The sequence below is a fragment of the Sander vitreus genome, chromosome 14, assembly GCF_031162955.1.
Source record: "Sander vitreus isolate 19-12246 chromosome 14, sanVit1, whole genome shotgun sequence".
Classification (NCBI taxonomy): Eukaryota; Metazoa; Chordata; class Actinopteri; order Perciformes; family Percidae; genus Sander; species Sander vitreus.
In genome coordinates this window covers 22529753-22546800 of record NC_135868.1, presented here as the reverse complement: position 1 = coordinate 22546800, position 17048 = coordinate 22529753, and the positions used below count along the sequence as shown (strand labels likewise).

The 17048-nt window shown below is 41.5% G+C and overlaps 1 protein-coding gene and 1 long non-coding RNA gene across 3 annotated transcripts in view; both read left to right on the top strand.

Annotated features, from left to right (window-relative positions):
* Window positions 1-2367, top strand: part of sox4a (SRY-box transcription factor 4a) — a 3594-nt gene extending 1227 nt beyond the window's left edge. The window contains exon 1 of the mRNA XM_078267759.1: window positions 1-2367. This exon is cut by the window's left edge and continues 1227 nt beyond it. Within this exon, the coding sequence (XP_078123885.1) occupies window positions 1-355 (355 nt within the window). The 3' untranslated portion in view covers window positions 356-2367.
* LOC144529431 (uncharacterized) overlaps window positions 1-17048 on the top strand; it is a 112030-nt gene that overhangs the window by 3952 nt on the left and 91030 nt on the right. Inside the window, exons 1-2 of one of the 2 annotated variants that reach the window (XR_013502991.1) lie at window positions 4962-5244; window positions 15707-15778. This is a non-coding gene — a long non-coding RNA (uncharacterized LOC144529431). Of the gene's footprint in view, window positions 1-4961; window positions 5245-15706; window positions 15779-17048 lie in introns of those variants that run through there. The other variant, XR_013502990.1, reaches the window with a different exon arrangement.

Sequence of the window (17048 nt, the reverse complement as noted above, 5' to 3'; positions counted from 1 at the left end):
GCAGAGCCCGGCGGCCAGCGAGTCCTCGCACACCGCGCGCCTCAGGTACGCCCGCGCCTCCTCTCCAACACCTTCAGCCTCTCATTCTTCCTCCTCCGTGTCATCCTCATCATCAGATGAAGAGTTTGAAGACGAGCGGCTCGAGCTGAACCCAAGCCCCGGGTTTGAAAGCATGTCCCTGGGCGGCATGGGCTTTTCCGACGCGGAGCTGGACCGGGACTTGGACTGGAGCTTCGGGGAATGCGGGGCGGGATCTCACTTCGACTTCCCCGACTACTGCACCCCGGAGGTCAGCGAGATGATCTCAGGAGACTGGCTGGAATCCACCATCTCCAACCTGGTGTTCACCTACTGAGAAGGACCACGGTGGAGAGGAGCCGCGACGTCCCCTCACGTTTTGAACTCTTTAACCCCCCCCCACACACACACACCCACAGACAGGCGCGTGCCTCCAGACCAGAATATTTCCGCCATTATTTCACTAAATAAGGGAGAGTGAAAACAGGAAAGAAAATGTGGCCTGTGTGCGCGTTGAAGCCCAGGTACGCGCCGCTCACAGACTTGGACAGCGCTCAGTGCGCTTGACGGGAACGCGCAGACGGGGGAAATGCTTAGTTTGCATTTGGACAGAGAGGAGGAGTGAATGTAAGCAGAGAGCAGTGAAACACACGGACTTCAGCTCAAATGTTCAAACCGATCCGCAGAGGATGAGGACTGAGACCGAACTTTGAATCTTAATGTTATTTTGGGTCGGGAAAAGGGACATTTACTGGACAGCTCGTCATGTTGGGTTTTGTTAAAGATATAGCCAATTCACATTGACCATCAAGTTGCTATTCAGGTGTATTTTCTTTTTTTCCCAAACTCAAAATAGTTTCAATATCAACACGCATGCCCTCCGAGATAAGGAGGATTTTGTTGTTGTTAAATGCGTACAAATGTTCATTGCTGCGTAATTACGCAATTTTGTGTGACCATAGGACAATTCACTATCACCAGCTTCTCTTTCAACGGCAGGACTTACAACAAAGACTGACTCAAAACTTCAGAAGCCCTTTTCTGAACCTTTTTAAACACTCAATGCACAATTCAGGACCAATGTTCCCCAATGCGCATCCTTTTCTGCCTAGTGCTTCAACTTTGTAGTTCCTCTGTGTCAGATGACGTTTTTTTTATATTGATGTATTTATACCGGCCAAACTTTTTTATACATAGAAGTATTGTTCTCGTACAGGTCTCGTTTGTGTTTGTGCACATACACCTGTCTGTATCCAGCGTGGAAGGGCTAGAAGTGTATCTTATTTAAAATGTCTGACTTCTCTCACTTTTAAGGAGATTTGAGTGTGTCATGATTTTCTACTTGTATTTTTGTACAAAATCTATAGAAAAAGGGGGTTTCCAGCGAGTGGGTAGCCTACAACATTGTTGTTTGGATCTACATTGGTGTTTAACAGTGCAGAGGGGAGTTTGTTTGGCACAATCTGACCTCACACAGTGTTTACAGTATTTACCCACATGCTTCTTAATGGCACAGTGACTCCAGTTTCACCAGCCAAGTAAACAATGCACCACTGAGGCTCCCAGTCTAAGTGGTGACTGTTTCCAGTACGCATAGACCTGAAGTATATGAGTGAAAGATCCCAGAGAGTCACTGTTTGGATAGAGCTAATACCTCTGTGTGCTTTTTATTATCAAGATAAGTTTTATTTGAACCACTGGATGGAATTTCACACTCATTCCACTTTGCCTAGACTTTGGAGGGAGGGAGATGTATGAAGTGCTTCATCTGTTTTTGCGCAAATTGCATCAAAAAATAGTATTTAACCTTTCTGTACCTGTTGGCTAAGTATAGCAGGCTAATTGTTTTCCTATATTATGGCATGGCAAATAGCATTTGTATTTCAGATTCAGGTATATGTAGCTATAGCTGTTGTGTTTAAGATTTTTAAAAGAATAATAACATGAAGATATTTATGTAAACTGACTGTACAATAAGCAAAGATTGTGTGTTTTATGTATGATGATGATCAACGACAGGCACTCGGACAGCCATCTTTGGACATCCTTATGTTAAAAGATGATTGTGGTCCAGGAGTTTCTTTTTTTTGTTTCTTTTTTTTTTTTTTACCTTTGAGACATCTTTTCTATCGTCCTTTTTCTTTTTTCATTTGTGCAATATGCTGTGTATGATCATGTTTTGTCCAATCATGCCAATATCATTTGATGTTTATAGCTCAAAAAACCAGCCAATGTTTGGGTCAATCACTGCCTCTCAGACCTCTGTACAGATTGTCGGTTCTTTTTTTTAATTTGTTTTTCTTTTCTTCCAAGAAGGAAATAAAATCAGCTGGAACTGAAAAGTACAAAGCGTTTATTTATTTGTGTTCCTTTTTGTCATCTGGACCTTTCAAAAGAGTTACACTAAGCAGGCATCCACAGTTTTCTAGCACTGTGAATAATAACTAAAGAGAACAGGAGCAGTAACACATATTGACGCCCCTCTCCAAAGGTGAAAGCATGCTCACGAAAAGGTGAGCCTTCGTTACCACAGCTACGCCGTATTCAGAAGATCCAATCTGGTGTCGGATGTTTACACTCTGTGCATGCGTGCACGTGAATATGTGTTTTTGCTGTAGTGCAGCTGCAGCCTGTGAATCAATAGCCAGTCAGTGAATCGATAGGAGGGGCCTCTTTCTCCCTCTCTTACTCACTCTGATTCTACACGTGCAGAAAACGTGGCTGCCATGGTAACACTGTATCCAAGAGAGAGGCTGCAATCCGCTGTGTGTGTGTGTGTGTGTGTGTGTGTGTGGGGGGGGGAATAATCATCACAGACTGATCCATCAGGATGGGGGTAGGTGGGGGGCGTCAGACATTTCTGCAAGGCATGACTGGAATAAAGGAGGAGGAGGAGGAGGAGTGTGTGTGTCTGTCTGTCTGTGGGTGAGTGTGCCAATGGGAGGGAGGGAGGAGAAGGTGCAGAGGGGGGTGTTTGTCTGTCCTGGTGGATCGTGCAGGAGACTGCTCCCAAATCCAATTAATTCCTTCTGGATGCATTCATTTGTTTAGTGCATCTGACTAGAAAGAAAGACAAAAAGAGAGAGAGAGAGAGAGACCCCTAAGGTACAGTATTTAGTGTGTATCAATTTACGCGCCCTATTCCACAAGAGACATTGGTAATTATTTCCATCTCTCTCTCCCTCTGTCAGGAGAGCAGGGTCGTCTCCAGCTTTCCTCTGACATGTCGGGCTAGGTAATGAGAAAGATAAGGCATGGTCATTACACACACCATCCCAAAGACGAGACGCTGGCCCCCAGATGTCTGCAATCAGCTCGACATCACACAGCAAATAACGTTTGAGCTGTCCCTGTTTTAGAAAGAAAAGAATTCCAATCACCGCCAGTCTCTGGTGGATACTGGGAGATAAAAAGATGCTCTCCACGCACGCACATTCACACACTGACCCACATTAAGACACATGCATGAGTGTAGATGCAGTCATGAGAGGAACTGTGCACTTGACCCTTGTGGCTGATCGCAACTGCGTATGTGTTTCAAGATCAAGTCAACATGTCTGCTTAAAATACAGGGCAAAAATATAAAGTTTTTTTTTACTTTGTAGCAGAATTGAGCTATTTACAGCTCTAAAACTGTCATAGGGTTGTTTGATATGAAATGAATATGGTTTACAAACATTTCAAAACTGTGTTCTTTAAAAAAAAATCACAATCAAAGTATTTCTTGCACCAATCGTGTGTTTTGCTAAAGTAAATTCACTTGAGTACTGTACTTAAGTACAATTTTGAGGTACAATTTCCTGCTGCTTTCTACTACACTACGTTCCAGAGGGGATATTGTATTTCCCCCCTTACTTCAAATGGCAACTATAGTTACTTTTCAGAAAACAATTTAACACATGATGAGCTTATAAAACACAATGTATTTTTATTTTTTTGGCTTTTGATCCCATACGTGTTGTTAACAGTTCCACCAAAGACATGTTTCCCCTCTAAACTTCTCAGATGGTTTCATTTACATTACTGTTTGAGAACCAAACGGGTCAAATTGTCCAACATTTCACAAAAGGCAAAGATGAGAGAAAACCCACTTTTTTTATCTCATTACTCCTACTAGGGGGGTCATGAGATACTAGGTACTAGCCCCTAGTAACACACACACACACACACACACACACACACACACACACACACATAATGCTATAAAGTAGTTGTAACCGGAGCAGCTGTAATAAATATCATATATCAGTCACAGGGGGCATTGTTTCTGCAGAACTTGTGATACTAAGTACATTTCATGATAAAACTTCTGTTCTTTTACTTGGATATGATTTTTAAATGCAGGACTTTTACTTGTCATGGTTATTGAGTATTTTTAAGATTGAGATTTACATACTAAAGATCTGAATATTTCACCACAATAGGGATTGTATTGTGCTAAATGAAACTGCATTACCATATATTGCTATTGTGCCTCTTGTGGATGTTACACTATATGTCTGTTGTCAGCTGCCATGACATTTTCATCTTATACAGTATAATTACTGTATAATGTTCTATGCGTTATAGTGTATTTCCACAATGTGAGAAAAAGAGGAAATGTTCTATTTATACTGTTACTACATAAGCACATTGAAGTTCCCACAAACATCACAGTGATATCACATAAGATAAAGATATATAGCATACAGTGAGAGGAGATCACTGCTGAGCAGATACCCTATTAGTCCATATGGGAATCATATACAATGCAATATTGATAGTAGAGGAGATAGAAATACCATTTAGCCCACATAAACTTGCATTTGAACATCACAGGCGTACTCACAGCCCCAGGGATAATATAGGAGCTTTCTAGTGGCTTTCCGCACAATGCTGGTGAAGTTGAAGGCGGGACATGAAGTCATAAGGCATGCACAGACAAAGAAATATACAAACACCGCTGTCATCATGGCATGCAGCCCAACTTTGTTTCATTGATTTCAGCCAGTTGACCTGCCGTCTTTGCAGCGCGGAGGGTCGGATAAAATACAAAGCTAGTTATAGTTCATCCGATAGAAGTGTGGAGATAACAAGTTGGAGGAGTGAGACTAAAACTTTTATCCCGAGTCATGTGTCAGCGGTGTGAGTGCAGAGACAAAGGGAAGGGAGTTCAACTCGGGATGTTAAATGCGTCACATTCGGGAAAGTGGAATCAAGAGTTGGAAGAAAGCAGGACTTTAACAGGTAGGCTGTAACCACCTCTCTACTGTTAATAACGTGCTATACTACTTTTATTTTGAAGCAATATGTCCAAACGCTGTTTATTTTCCGTGGCGCCAAAGTTTATTTATTTTTTTTTTTATAGAGAAGAAGTCATCTTAAAGATAAGAGTTTCTCTGGCTTCGAAGTTAGCAAAGAAACATTTTCTCTCAAAGCAGGGACTGCTAGCTTTTATTGTTGTATAAAATGTGCTGTAAAGGTGGTTTGTAGGAGAGAGGATGTCTGATGCTAAATCTGGACTTTAAAGGTAACTTCGGTCAGCCACGCATCTGCAACAGCAAACAATACCAGATAGGACTGCAAAGTTTTATTCAGTTCATTATTGTGACGATTAAAATGCTGTTTGCAGTGTCTGCTGACTGCCCAGATTCAGCACAGCAAGGGCTGGACAGCGGCTGTCTGGAATTGTGTGTGTGTGTGTGTGTGTGTGTGTGTGTGTGTGTGTGTGTGTGTCTCCACATCTACGTGTATGTATGCATCATTTTGTGTCTATGCATGCGCATATTTACTGTATGTCCAGGTGCCTTTTGTGTGTGTGTGTGTGTGTGTATGTGTAATAACAGTTGTGTGTATTGAGCAGTGTCCTAACCTATCTGATGGGTGGGGATTTGAGTGGACAGATGCACAATGTGCATTACAGCACAATCCAATCCACTGGACACACAGGGTGTCTGGCAGTGCAGGGGGGGGGGGGGCATAGGACATGTTTGCCCCGGGGCTGCTGGCTGGATAAACAGGGCACTGCCCCCATTAAACCTCCATCAGTAGATAAACTGTGAACTGAAACAAATTGACAAATCATCAGCACTGCAACATTTAAGAAAAAATCGTGGGTGGGGTTAAAAAATATACGTCTAAGTGACGTAAGGGATGCGAATGGGACACAAACCCCTAGTCTCCTGGGTAAAAGTCCTGTGTTTTGTTTTACCCATTACACCACCCAAACCGAGCTCCAAATACTACTTTTTACCATTGTCGGTCTTCATACTATGTCATCTTACAGCGGCGTGGTCGAGCCGCTGCTCTGCCTGGTGTGTCCCTTACAGATGCTAAAGCCACTGACCAAGTGTCAGTATGTTGACGAGTTGGGAGTGAGAATGGCTTGACATGTCATACTGATCTTGGATTATATTATGGACTGACATTATATAAATATTTCACTTTTTTCCTTTTTGTAATTTATACCCAGATACAGTGTGAAACTGTGTTTCTCTAAGTCAGGGTTGTCAAACATATGGCCCGTGGGCCAAATCCCGCCAACAGGTCCAATCAGACCCACTGGATGACTTTGCAAAGTGTGAAAATTGCAGAGAAGTAATTAATTCCAATTCCAAATGTACCACTTTAATCTCAGAGAATATCTGAGTTATTTTTCCGTAAATTTACGACTTTAATCTTAGAAATTCAGATTTTGTTTTCTCTGAATATTACCCCTCTCTCCCAGGTCCCTAACATTATGTGTTTTCCTAATATGGCCTTAGAACGCTGTCGTAGCCGTAACATCAAGCTGTTAAGAAACTCTGGCAGATAAAGTGCCTGATCTTTCTGGAGTGGTTTACTGGTCTGGCCCACTTGAGATCAAATTAGGGGTATGTGGCCCATGAACTAAAAGAAGTTTGACACCCCTGCTTTTTTTTTTTTTATCTTGCAAGAGAAGGCCGACATAAAATATCAATCATGGTTGGGAAAACAAAAGAAAATTGCCTTCCCTGCACTCCATAAACAATTCAGGCCACCCTCCCTTCAACAACAAAAAATCAAAATCAATCACCTTTTCTCGCCTCATCTTCCTCATTAGATAGTTTTCATACAGTCCCTTACTGCATCAGGGTCTGAATCACTTTGTATGCAAGTTCATTAAGCTCATAACAAGAGTAGAAATGGTGAGTATAGACAGTGGCCAAAAGCAGTATGTCCTCACAATACAAGCTCGTGAGGACAAACAAGACACAGTATCACTCCACCTACGTCCAGGCTTGGGCCTCAGTGTGCAGTCAGACATCGTGTCACACGGTGTTCTGCACATAGAGAGCTCATTGTTAAGCACTGTTCAGAAACAGTTTAGCATAACAGACGTTCTGAGTCATAGTGGTAGGTGTTGTACTGTAGTCTGCTTGAAAAGATACAGACAAGTTCTGATAACACTGAGGCTTGGATCATAATTTCTGAAGGCTTACATGGCAGAGTGCGCAGTCTGGTTTGTACAGAACAGAACACAGCGCGAACAATGTTGTGTAATGTAACGCTGACACTGCAGTTGACATTTGCCGGATCCTGTATATTTTTATCTCCTCAGACATCACGCAGACATGGTACTTTTTCAGTTGTAATCTGGATCATATGGAACTGCGATAAAAGACTGCATCCCGAGGCAGGCGACCTACACGCAGCTTGCATTTAAATGCTCAAATAGGAATTGTCCAGTGTCATTGTTACTGTGACACAACCTAAATCACGTCATCTCCTGGACACTTGTCATGATTTCAGCGTTCAGTTTGTCTGAGCCAGTGCCAGTGTGGAGGAGAGCAAAAGGAATGATGAGAAAAAAAGAATGAAATGGTGTTACTTGTTTAGTTGATTCAATTTGGGTTTAATTTCCAAAACATTTTAGCATCAGAAACATTCACACAATACAGCTGAATGCACATACAGGTGGGGAAAACCTTTTTTATATGATATATATGTATACACACAAAGGCTTGTGTGTTCATTCCCTGACAGTGATACATCCAGCATGGCTGTGCCTCCGATAGAGCGTAATAGGCAGTGTGTGTGGGTGGTAAGCCAGTGAGGGATCATGTCCTTGTCACATATGGGTAGAGTGACCTGTTTAAGCTCTTATCCTGCAGGTGAAAAGAAGCAGCAGGTGACTCATGTATTTGAGGTGGCATGTGGCTGTCTGAATCTTCCCGAGACCAACGGTGCGCTTCACCATCCTGTGAAAACCACGTATCTCCAACGTGTCAATTTTTCACATGAAGCTCAGAAAAACAACCCTGTCTACAGCTTTGGGACAATATATTTTTAGGTAATCCAATGGGGGTTTTAAATGGTTTACTTATGTTAAAGAATAGGTTAAAAGGACAGTTCACCCCAAATTCAAAACCTCTTACCTGCAGTGATATTTATCAATGTATATGTTTTGGTGTGAGTTGCCCAGTGTTGGAGATATCGGCCATAGAGATGTCTGCATTCTCTCCAATATAATGGAAGTGGATGGTACTTGGCTTGTGGTTCTCAAAACGGCCAAAAAATACATTTGAAATATTCAACAGCAATGTCTACTTCCAGAAGTCATGACCTGGTTACTTAAGATAATCCACAGACCCGGTTGTGAGCAGTTTCATGTAGGAACTTTTTCTACATGAAACGTTTCTTTTCTAACAAACAACACCCACCAATCGAATCACCGCGCAGAAGGAAGTGTACTAATGGACTCATGCTAGTGACAGCATGAGATAAATATTAATAGAGCTCAACAGTGACCGCCCACTTTTTTTAATGGCTCTGGTTCTTGAAGTGTTTTTCCCCCAATTCAATTGTTCCATTGACATTTCAAAAGTGCTTATATAAAGATTTCATTTTCTTAGATTTATTTTGGGGCATTTTAGGCCTTTATTTGTAAGACAGCTGAAGACATGAGAGGGGGGATGGCATGCAGCAAAGGGCTGTGTGTTTTAGGGCGTGGCTATGATGTGATTGCCAGTGAAAGTGTGTAAAGTAACGTAGAGTGTAAGGGCTACTCCCTCACTCCTCCCTCTTGTCTAAAATCGTCACATCCGCAACCAGGATGGCTGCGCCCGTAGCAGCAAACTCGACGAGGGATAGCAGATCTCCACAAACCAATGGGTGACGTCACACATGCTCTGTCCATTAACATACAATCTATGGGCTGGACCAAGCCAACCAGCTATACAAGAGGAATCATCACCATAAAACATTTGATTCAGTGCAAAAAAAAACACATTTTGAAAACGGCAAAAAAGGCTAAGGTACAATACTAGTGTACAGAAACTATCATAGACTTTAATGGTAGAAGCTCGCTCTAGCCTTTGGCTGGTACGGTAAACAGTTCCATGGTAACAGCGAGTTGAACCAATCAGAGACGTCACTGTTACACTTCGGATTGTGGGTAGTGCAGTGTTTCTCCATAAGACTGCGAATAAAACGTGTTTTTCTTAAAACAGGTTTGATTTCATACAGACTTCTAGCATTCCACAGGAGAGTTACAGCCCAGCCGAGGAGGACTCTGGTCCATGAATACCCTTCCTTCTGTGTGTTGTTATAGTTGGCGGGTGTAGTTTCAGTAAAAAGCAAATAGCTCTGACATGAAACTGCTCACAAGCAGGTCTGTGGATTGTCATGAGTAAAGGGGTCAGGATTTCTGGAAGGAGACATTGCTGTTGAATTTTTCAAATGTATTATTTTGGCGCTTTGAGCACCACAAGCCAAGTGCCATCTAGTTCCATTATATTGGAGAGAAGGCAGACATCTCTACAACTCACACCAAAACAATCCAGATTGATAAATAGTGCTACAGGTAAGAGGAAAAATATGTGATTTTAGGGAAACTATCCCTTTAACATTTTTTTCAATCTTACAGTATTACCAAACTTACATGTTCATATGTATATTTAAAGAATTACTACAGCCCTAAACAATGCAATTCCAATGTGAGAGACGAGGGACAAAATGCACACGCTAATACCAGGCTTCAGCAGTTGGAGATAATCAAGTGGTTATATCAGAATCAGAACCAGATTCATAAAAGGGTTTACTGTAGTGTTAATTTCGTCAGACGAGACTAAAAATGTTCGTCAACGACCTTTTTTTCCATGACTAAAACGAGACGATGACGAGACTGCACCAATGTCCAAAAACGCTGACTAAGACTAAATTAACATGCATTATTGTTGACGAAAATAGACGAGACTAAAATGTTTTGCATGAAAATAAAAACTAAGATAAAATCTTTCTACATTTTTGTCTACAGTTGTCTCTACTTTTTCATCATGAGATAGAATATTCAGGCACGTTACGGGCAACCGAAGCATCGCTGCATGTGCCGCTTAACACTAAACTTGACAGCAGGTTACGTTAGCCTAGTGTTAGCTAGTAGCTGGATTAAACAGGGTACAAATGCTGACAGCTAAACGGTGTAAAGTGTGACTGTATTTAACTGTAAAGGAGTCCAACAGCAGGACGGAGAAAAACAACACAGACGCACTTCACTTGAAACTGGTGAGCCTCGTGGTGCATTCAAAGTTATTGTAAAATACCCATTTCCTATCTAGTGGATGTTCAGCAATTCACTGATGAAATAAGTTATTGTTATAAGTTATTATTACATTATAAATAAATCATTTCATTTTGACCATATGGCTTTAGCAATAAACAAGCTAACAATATGACTAAAACTAACAAGGACATTTGGCACAAGACTAAGACTAAGACTAAATTAAAAATAGGTGACAAAATTAACACTAGTTTATTGCTACAATGAGTAACACTTATGTGGAATTTGCTGTGGTCATTGGTGCATATAAAAATAAACAAACGTATTAAACATTAATAAGAAATAAACAATAAATACAGAAACAGAAACAAATATATAAAAAATAGCTGTGTAGCTTAAGAAAAATGAGGCTGAATGGGTTGAATGCAATAGTATCTAGTATATATTATAAGTCCTTATTAATACGGAATTCTCTCACGTGAGTATTGTGGACACTTTAAAAATGTGAACCTATTCTTTAAAAATATATTTCACATTCTAAATGAATTCAATTCAGAACCACCCAAATGTGGAGATACATGGCTTTCACTGGACAATGACACGCAATGATTTCTACTTTTACGTAGCAGAGATTCATTCTGTTGTCTGTTGTCATGTTGGTGCAGACTATTATGAGTTCTGAAAGAGATAAGCTCAGATGTAAGCAGCAATAAAGCAGAAGGCAGGAAGATGTGACGGCAGACTGCTAATAAATAGGACATGCTAAACAGCTCCAGTAGTAGGATTACAGCTCCATAGGGGCCTGAGTCGGTTGGAAGGCTGTCGATACCAGACGGAGGCAGACAGACTAACACCTGAGCAAACTGTTCAGGTGTTGTGGTTTGTTTTTGCTCTCAGTGGATCACTGCTGTCTCTCTCAGATGAAAGATGTCCGTGAAGCATCAGCAATAGGTGTCTCAATGACAATCTCTATTGTCCTTTCCTTCAGCTGGCTGCCGACTGAGCAGCAATACAACGAGGCTTAGAGCAGAGGAACACAGGAATGGAGGATGTGAAGATGCTTTTGATTACTAAACCTAAGAATTGGTTGTGGAGCTCTGAGCTACCTGCGGAGTCCTCAGGAAGAGAATCCTCTGGTGGGCTTTAGGAGATGTTGTCATGCTATTTGAGGGATGAGGGGGGACTATCAAAACATTACAGACTCGGCTGAGTTCACTGTTGAGCTGTTCATCTGCAAGGGATGATGAGCAGCCACTTTCTTTCAAGTCATGTTGTCATCCATGTTTCCTGCATGTTTCAGTGTACAGCTCTAAGTAATTATTCTTCCCCCACGGCGAGAGACTGTCCACCTCCTTCTTATAAATGGACGCAAATGCAGCACAGCCTTAGAAAAGGCATATATGTTTCTCTTTCAATACAATACAAAAGCATTAAGTTAAATATTTTTATTTAAAAGTGTGATATTGTGTGCTTTCCATGATACTCTGCTTATGCCTTGTGATGCCTTAAGAGCGCCACTTCAAGTGAGTTGTTATACAGAACAATAATTGTTACGCAGCTTGACAGAGCATTGCAGGAGGAACAGTCTGATGCTCCAGCAGCAGAGAAGGGGAAAGAGCAAAACATTTGCATTTAAGAGCAAGAGCAAGGCAGCAGGAGAGGAGAGTCAACCGTACAAACTGCTGTCTTTACATCAGGAACCATACTGCCCCCTTAGAGATGGACCGGACTAGATCAGGTACAGTAGACTGTTTCACTTTTTGTTGTAATTATAATTTTTTAACTTACCAATGCTTATACAGGGATGGGAAAAAAAAGAAAGATTTTTGGACATCAGCCTAGCAGTGCTATATGAATACTATTTCTTTATGACCTGTGAATTTGAATGCGGGCCAGTGGGTCGTTGTTAAAACAACAGTAGTGAGGGCCAGAGAGTTCCTGAAGTTTTTATATGTGCCTAAGCCAAGGGTGAAAAGCTGCAAAAGGTCACTTTTGTTAAAATATCTGCAGGGTCAGGGAGCAAAGGGATGTATTCATTTTTTTATTTATGTGGTAACTAAATGCTAATGTGTGGTGACTTTGAACTGGAAAATATTTGATTTCCTGCTGCTACCTTAATAGCAGTTTAAAGTTCAAATATGGACTTTGGAGCCCATTCCCAAATGAGGCCCCCTTTGGCTATGGCCATGCTTCCGAGTGAATCTACACTCATTCTAGTGACTGAAGGCAGTGGGTCTGATCTATTTTCCTTTTTGTGCATTACTGGGTTTCGTGTCCCACAGTGGCCTTTGCACGTCATCTGCAGTCAGTGACCTGTGCAGTTTGTTGGCATCCAAACATCTCAAACAACATAAAAGTGCTCTGTCAAGATTGGGGACAAAAAATGAAAAATATGTGATAAAATTTTTTTTTCAGCCATCTGTCTTTGATGATGGATTTAACTTAACTGTGCAAAGCCTCCTGTAAAAAAAAAGAAATAAATATATATATATGTATAACTTTTTTTCCCAGCAGCCTCTGTGTATCTAATCCCAGAGGTGGACATGGTTTGTCAAATCATTTTTAAATGAATGCATTTATTTAGACCTGGCAAGTGAATTAGCAGATGTATACAGGAGAGAGAAATTGTGTTATAATCTTTCCATATTCTCATTTGTCGTGCCCATGCCTGTCAGCAGCAGTTAGATGCAGACTAATCATTTCTAATTGTATGCTTTTCACTGCCGCCAATTTCAGAACTAACCAGCAAACTGATGGTTAGTTCTGTCAAGAAATGTGAGTGATCATTCCTGTTCTCCCGCTACTTTTGGCCCGTCCTCGCCCTTACTGAGGTGAAAAAAGCCTAATCTGTTCTTGCAATGAAGAGAGAATTAAAATTTGAGAAACAAAGCGAGGTAGAGGCACTCTTTAGTGGACCCATATGTGCACGTGTGTTTAAACGTGCATGTGAATGCATGTGCATTGCTGCACGTCTGGAGGAAGTGCGAGATGTGTTGTTGTGACATGCCTTGTCTTCCGTTCTGTAGAAAAACAAAGACAGTCGCTGCTGGATCTAGACAGCATAACTAATTAGTCCCGAACACACACGTGAACACACACACACACACGCACACACACACACACACACACACACATATGCTCAGCGTGGATACATGCGGGAGCCAGCAAGTAGGATATGATGTCATCCATAACCATAATTACCCATCATAAATCATGTGGTGTGACACCCTGTCACAGAGTGAATGGGTGTCCTATGTGCCAGCCAGGGATGGCTGCACTTTACTGCTGGGTGCCGCCGTGCCACTGTACTACGGACTCGCTCCGACTCAAGTGTGTGTGTTTTGACGTTCATTTTTTTCACTCATCTTAGCCTCCTGAATGATACAAAGTGTTCCTTTATGGTTCCTTTGCTATTGTTTAGTAACAGTCAGTGTGGGTCTGACAGCGCTACACAGTGGGGCTTTTCTCTTGGTAGTCTGTCTTTTTGTGACTTGTACAGCTTGGTGTGAAGTTAAACCGATGGAGATTCTTACTGCTAACTTATTTTAATTAGAGCATTATCACACTAAAATGATTTCAAATGGATGCAAAGACTAATGCAGTTAAAGAGTGCTGCAGGGATGACGTATATTTTTGTAGGCCAACCCGGAAGTTAGCATCGCCCTGGCTCCCTCGACAAAAAAGCCAATGGGAGTATTTCCATTGGACTTTTGGATTATTGCAGAAAATAAGCTCTGACGCACACAAACATTTATGATACTTACATGTTTTGTTCAGCAAGAAAATCTTCTTGAATAAATATCACTTTTATGAAGCGTAAATGTAATAGGCAGAAGTTAAAAGCTAACGTAAGGCTATAACAAACTACACCACGGTCGCATGACTTCAACATCACCACCATTTGCTTCTAACTTAATTTCATTTTGTGAGCTTACCTCTTGTACAAAAGCCTTTGCTCTTAGCGTGAAAAGTTTGAGTTAGAATAATTTGCACAAGTGCCAGTGTGAACATAACAAGGCTGTAAAGGCTGACTAGTGAGTTTCCTGATGGGTTTCCTGGTTCGGCGTGATGACAACCTCCATAGTCTTATTTAGCCACTTGTTGGCAACCGCCTTTTTTAAAACACGTAAAAGCTTCAAAGTTCATGAGTGGGGTATTTACTGACTTATTTTATGTCGTAGAACAAAACGGGGAAATCTCTTAAGCTTGGTTATATTTCAGACATCCAAAAACCCATTCAAAAACCCCAATGACTTTGAGATGAGCAAATTGGAAGTGCAAAAATCATAACTAATCCCAGGTTTTGGGTTAAATTCCTGCAGCACTCTGTTTGGTGATATCCCAACATTTTTCACAGGACATATAGTGGCAGCAGTATGGTGATTTTCTTTTTTTTTTTTATTCAGTAATTACATTGCAGTTACTAATCCCATAGACTTGCATTGCCAGACCTTCCTCCACAGCGCTGCGTAGGAGGGTCTGGCTAGTCCACACAGCATACCGGGGTGGGTGAAAAACGTGCTCTGGTTTATTGGCATTTCTTTAAACCAATCACAATCGTCTTGGGCGGCGCTAATCTCCGGACGGAGCAATGGTGCCTCTGCAAAATAGCCTCGGGAAGGAACTTGTTTTGGTGGACGTTCAAAAGTTGTTTTAGTCGTGCAACAGAAAACTCAGATTGGACAGATAGTCTAGCTAGCTGTCTGGATTTACTCTGCAGAGATCTGAGGAGCAGTTAACCATAGTCCTCATACACCGGAGTTTAGAACGCCAACACAAAGAAAGCGGACATCCGGCCGAATGAGGGACATCCGGCTGAATTTCCAGCGGCACTGGAGCAATGCCGGAAGTGAAACATTGTCGATATAGACTATTAATCCCAATAATACTCAGCAACTTTGACATATTTGGGGTTCAATTTGTTTGCTGTCTTACCAGGAGTTTGATGGTGAGTTGATATCAATTTGCACTCAGAGAACAGACTGCTGCTGAACGTGTTAGCTTATCTCAGTGGAGGCCACCATGTAGCTTTGCCTACATTTGGCTGATAAGCCTAGCCTGCGTGCTGCGTTTGGTTAGTCAAAGCGGCTAAGCTAACGTTAGCTGTTGATAGTCAGTAAATACCTTAGACTGGCTGCTTGTTTAACCACAATGTCATGTTTTCTATTTCTATGTGTATGTTAAATACAGAAGACGTGACGTGTTGGTGTGGAGGCTTCAGAATTGTGACAGAGCTGGGCTGAATAACGCAAGTAGTGTAATGTAAGTAACTTAACCTAACCTTTGCTATTTTAGTTAGTAAATTAGTAAGGTAATGGAGGCACTTTTTCAATGAGTAATATGTAATGAGAAATCAATGACATTTTTCAAGTGACACTGAGTAGCAGTACATACATACATATTCATACAATACTATGTGGAATCCAGTCAAAATGGCACATGCAAATTAATTCAATTTGAGGGCTTTCTTCATCAAATATTAAATGAATTATGTTTTATCATGTACACTAAAAGGTGAATAAAATTCTGGCTGATATTGGAATTTTAATAAAAGGCTTATATCAGTACATAAGCCTCAGCAATATATCAATGTACTGAATAGTATGTGGCCATATTAGTAGATGTGAACTTGTCCTTTGCGCCTATGTGGGGAAGTGTCCTTGCTTTATGGAACAACAACACTGGGAGTTTTCATTCCCTGTGGATAGGCACACATGTAACACACACACACACACACACACACACACACACACACACACACACACACACGCAAGCAAAACTGCTGACGGTGCTGAATAGAGCAGCTTCCCTGTCACTAAAGCCCTTGAAGTGTGGAAGCAGCTCCAGCAGTCCTTCTGCTGTTTAAGTCAAACTAACACCTCCTCCCCTTCTTTTCCCTGTCTCCTGTTCCTCCCAACTCCCTTTTTGTTCTCACACTAATTCAGTGCATTAACTTGACACTATTGTGACTTTCATCTGAAACAATACTGCCAAAGTAGTTGTATAAAATGTAAATTTCCAAACAATTTATACGTTTGAGCCGCCCTGAGATGATAAATTGCTTTCTTTCTCCAAAACCACAGACTATGTGTGCAACCCCCTGCCTCCTTCCCCTCCATCTCTGCCTGTGTGCCTCCACCCCTCTCTGACATATAGACTCATGCACATCCTTCTTTCCTTCAAACACACTGCTCTCCTCACATACACTGCAGCTCACACACCCTTGATCAAGTATACGCGAAGATTCACCGAGCTATATTTGTCTGCTCCTTGCGGTGTTTTTTTGCTTGTGTAATCTTTCCTTATATAAGTGGACTGGAGGCAGGCGGGGTCATTACATCTGATACAGTGCACTCAGGAGAAGCATTCGGGTTTTGTTTGTGTGTCACGGCTCGTCTAGACGCTGATCAAGGCCGAACATTGGCATACTTATGAGACTTGGCACAGAGGCTCTTCAGAATTTCGTGTTTTGTTCTTTTTGTTTGTTATGAAAAGCAGCAGCATACAGTCTGGGTATGAGCAGGGATGTAGG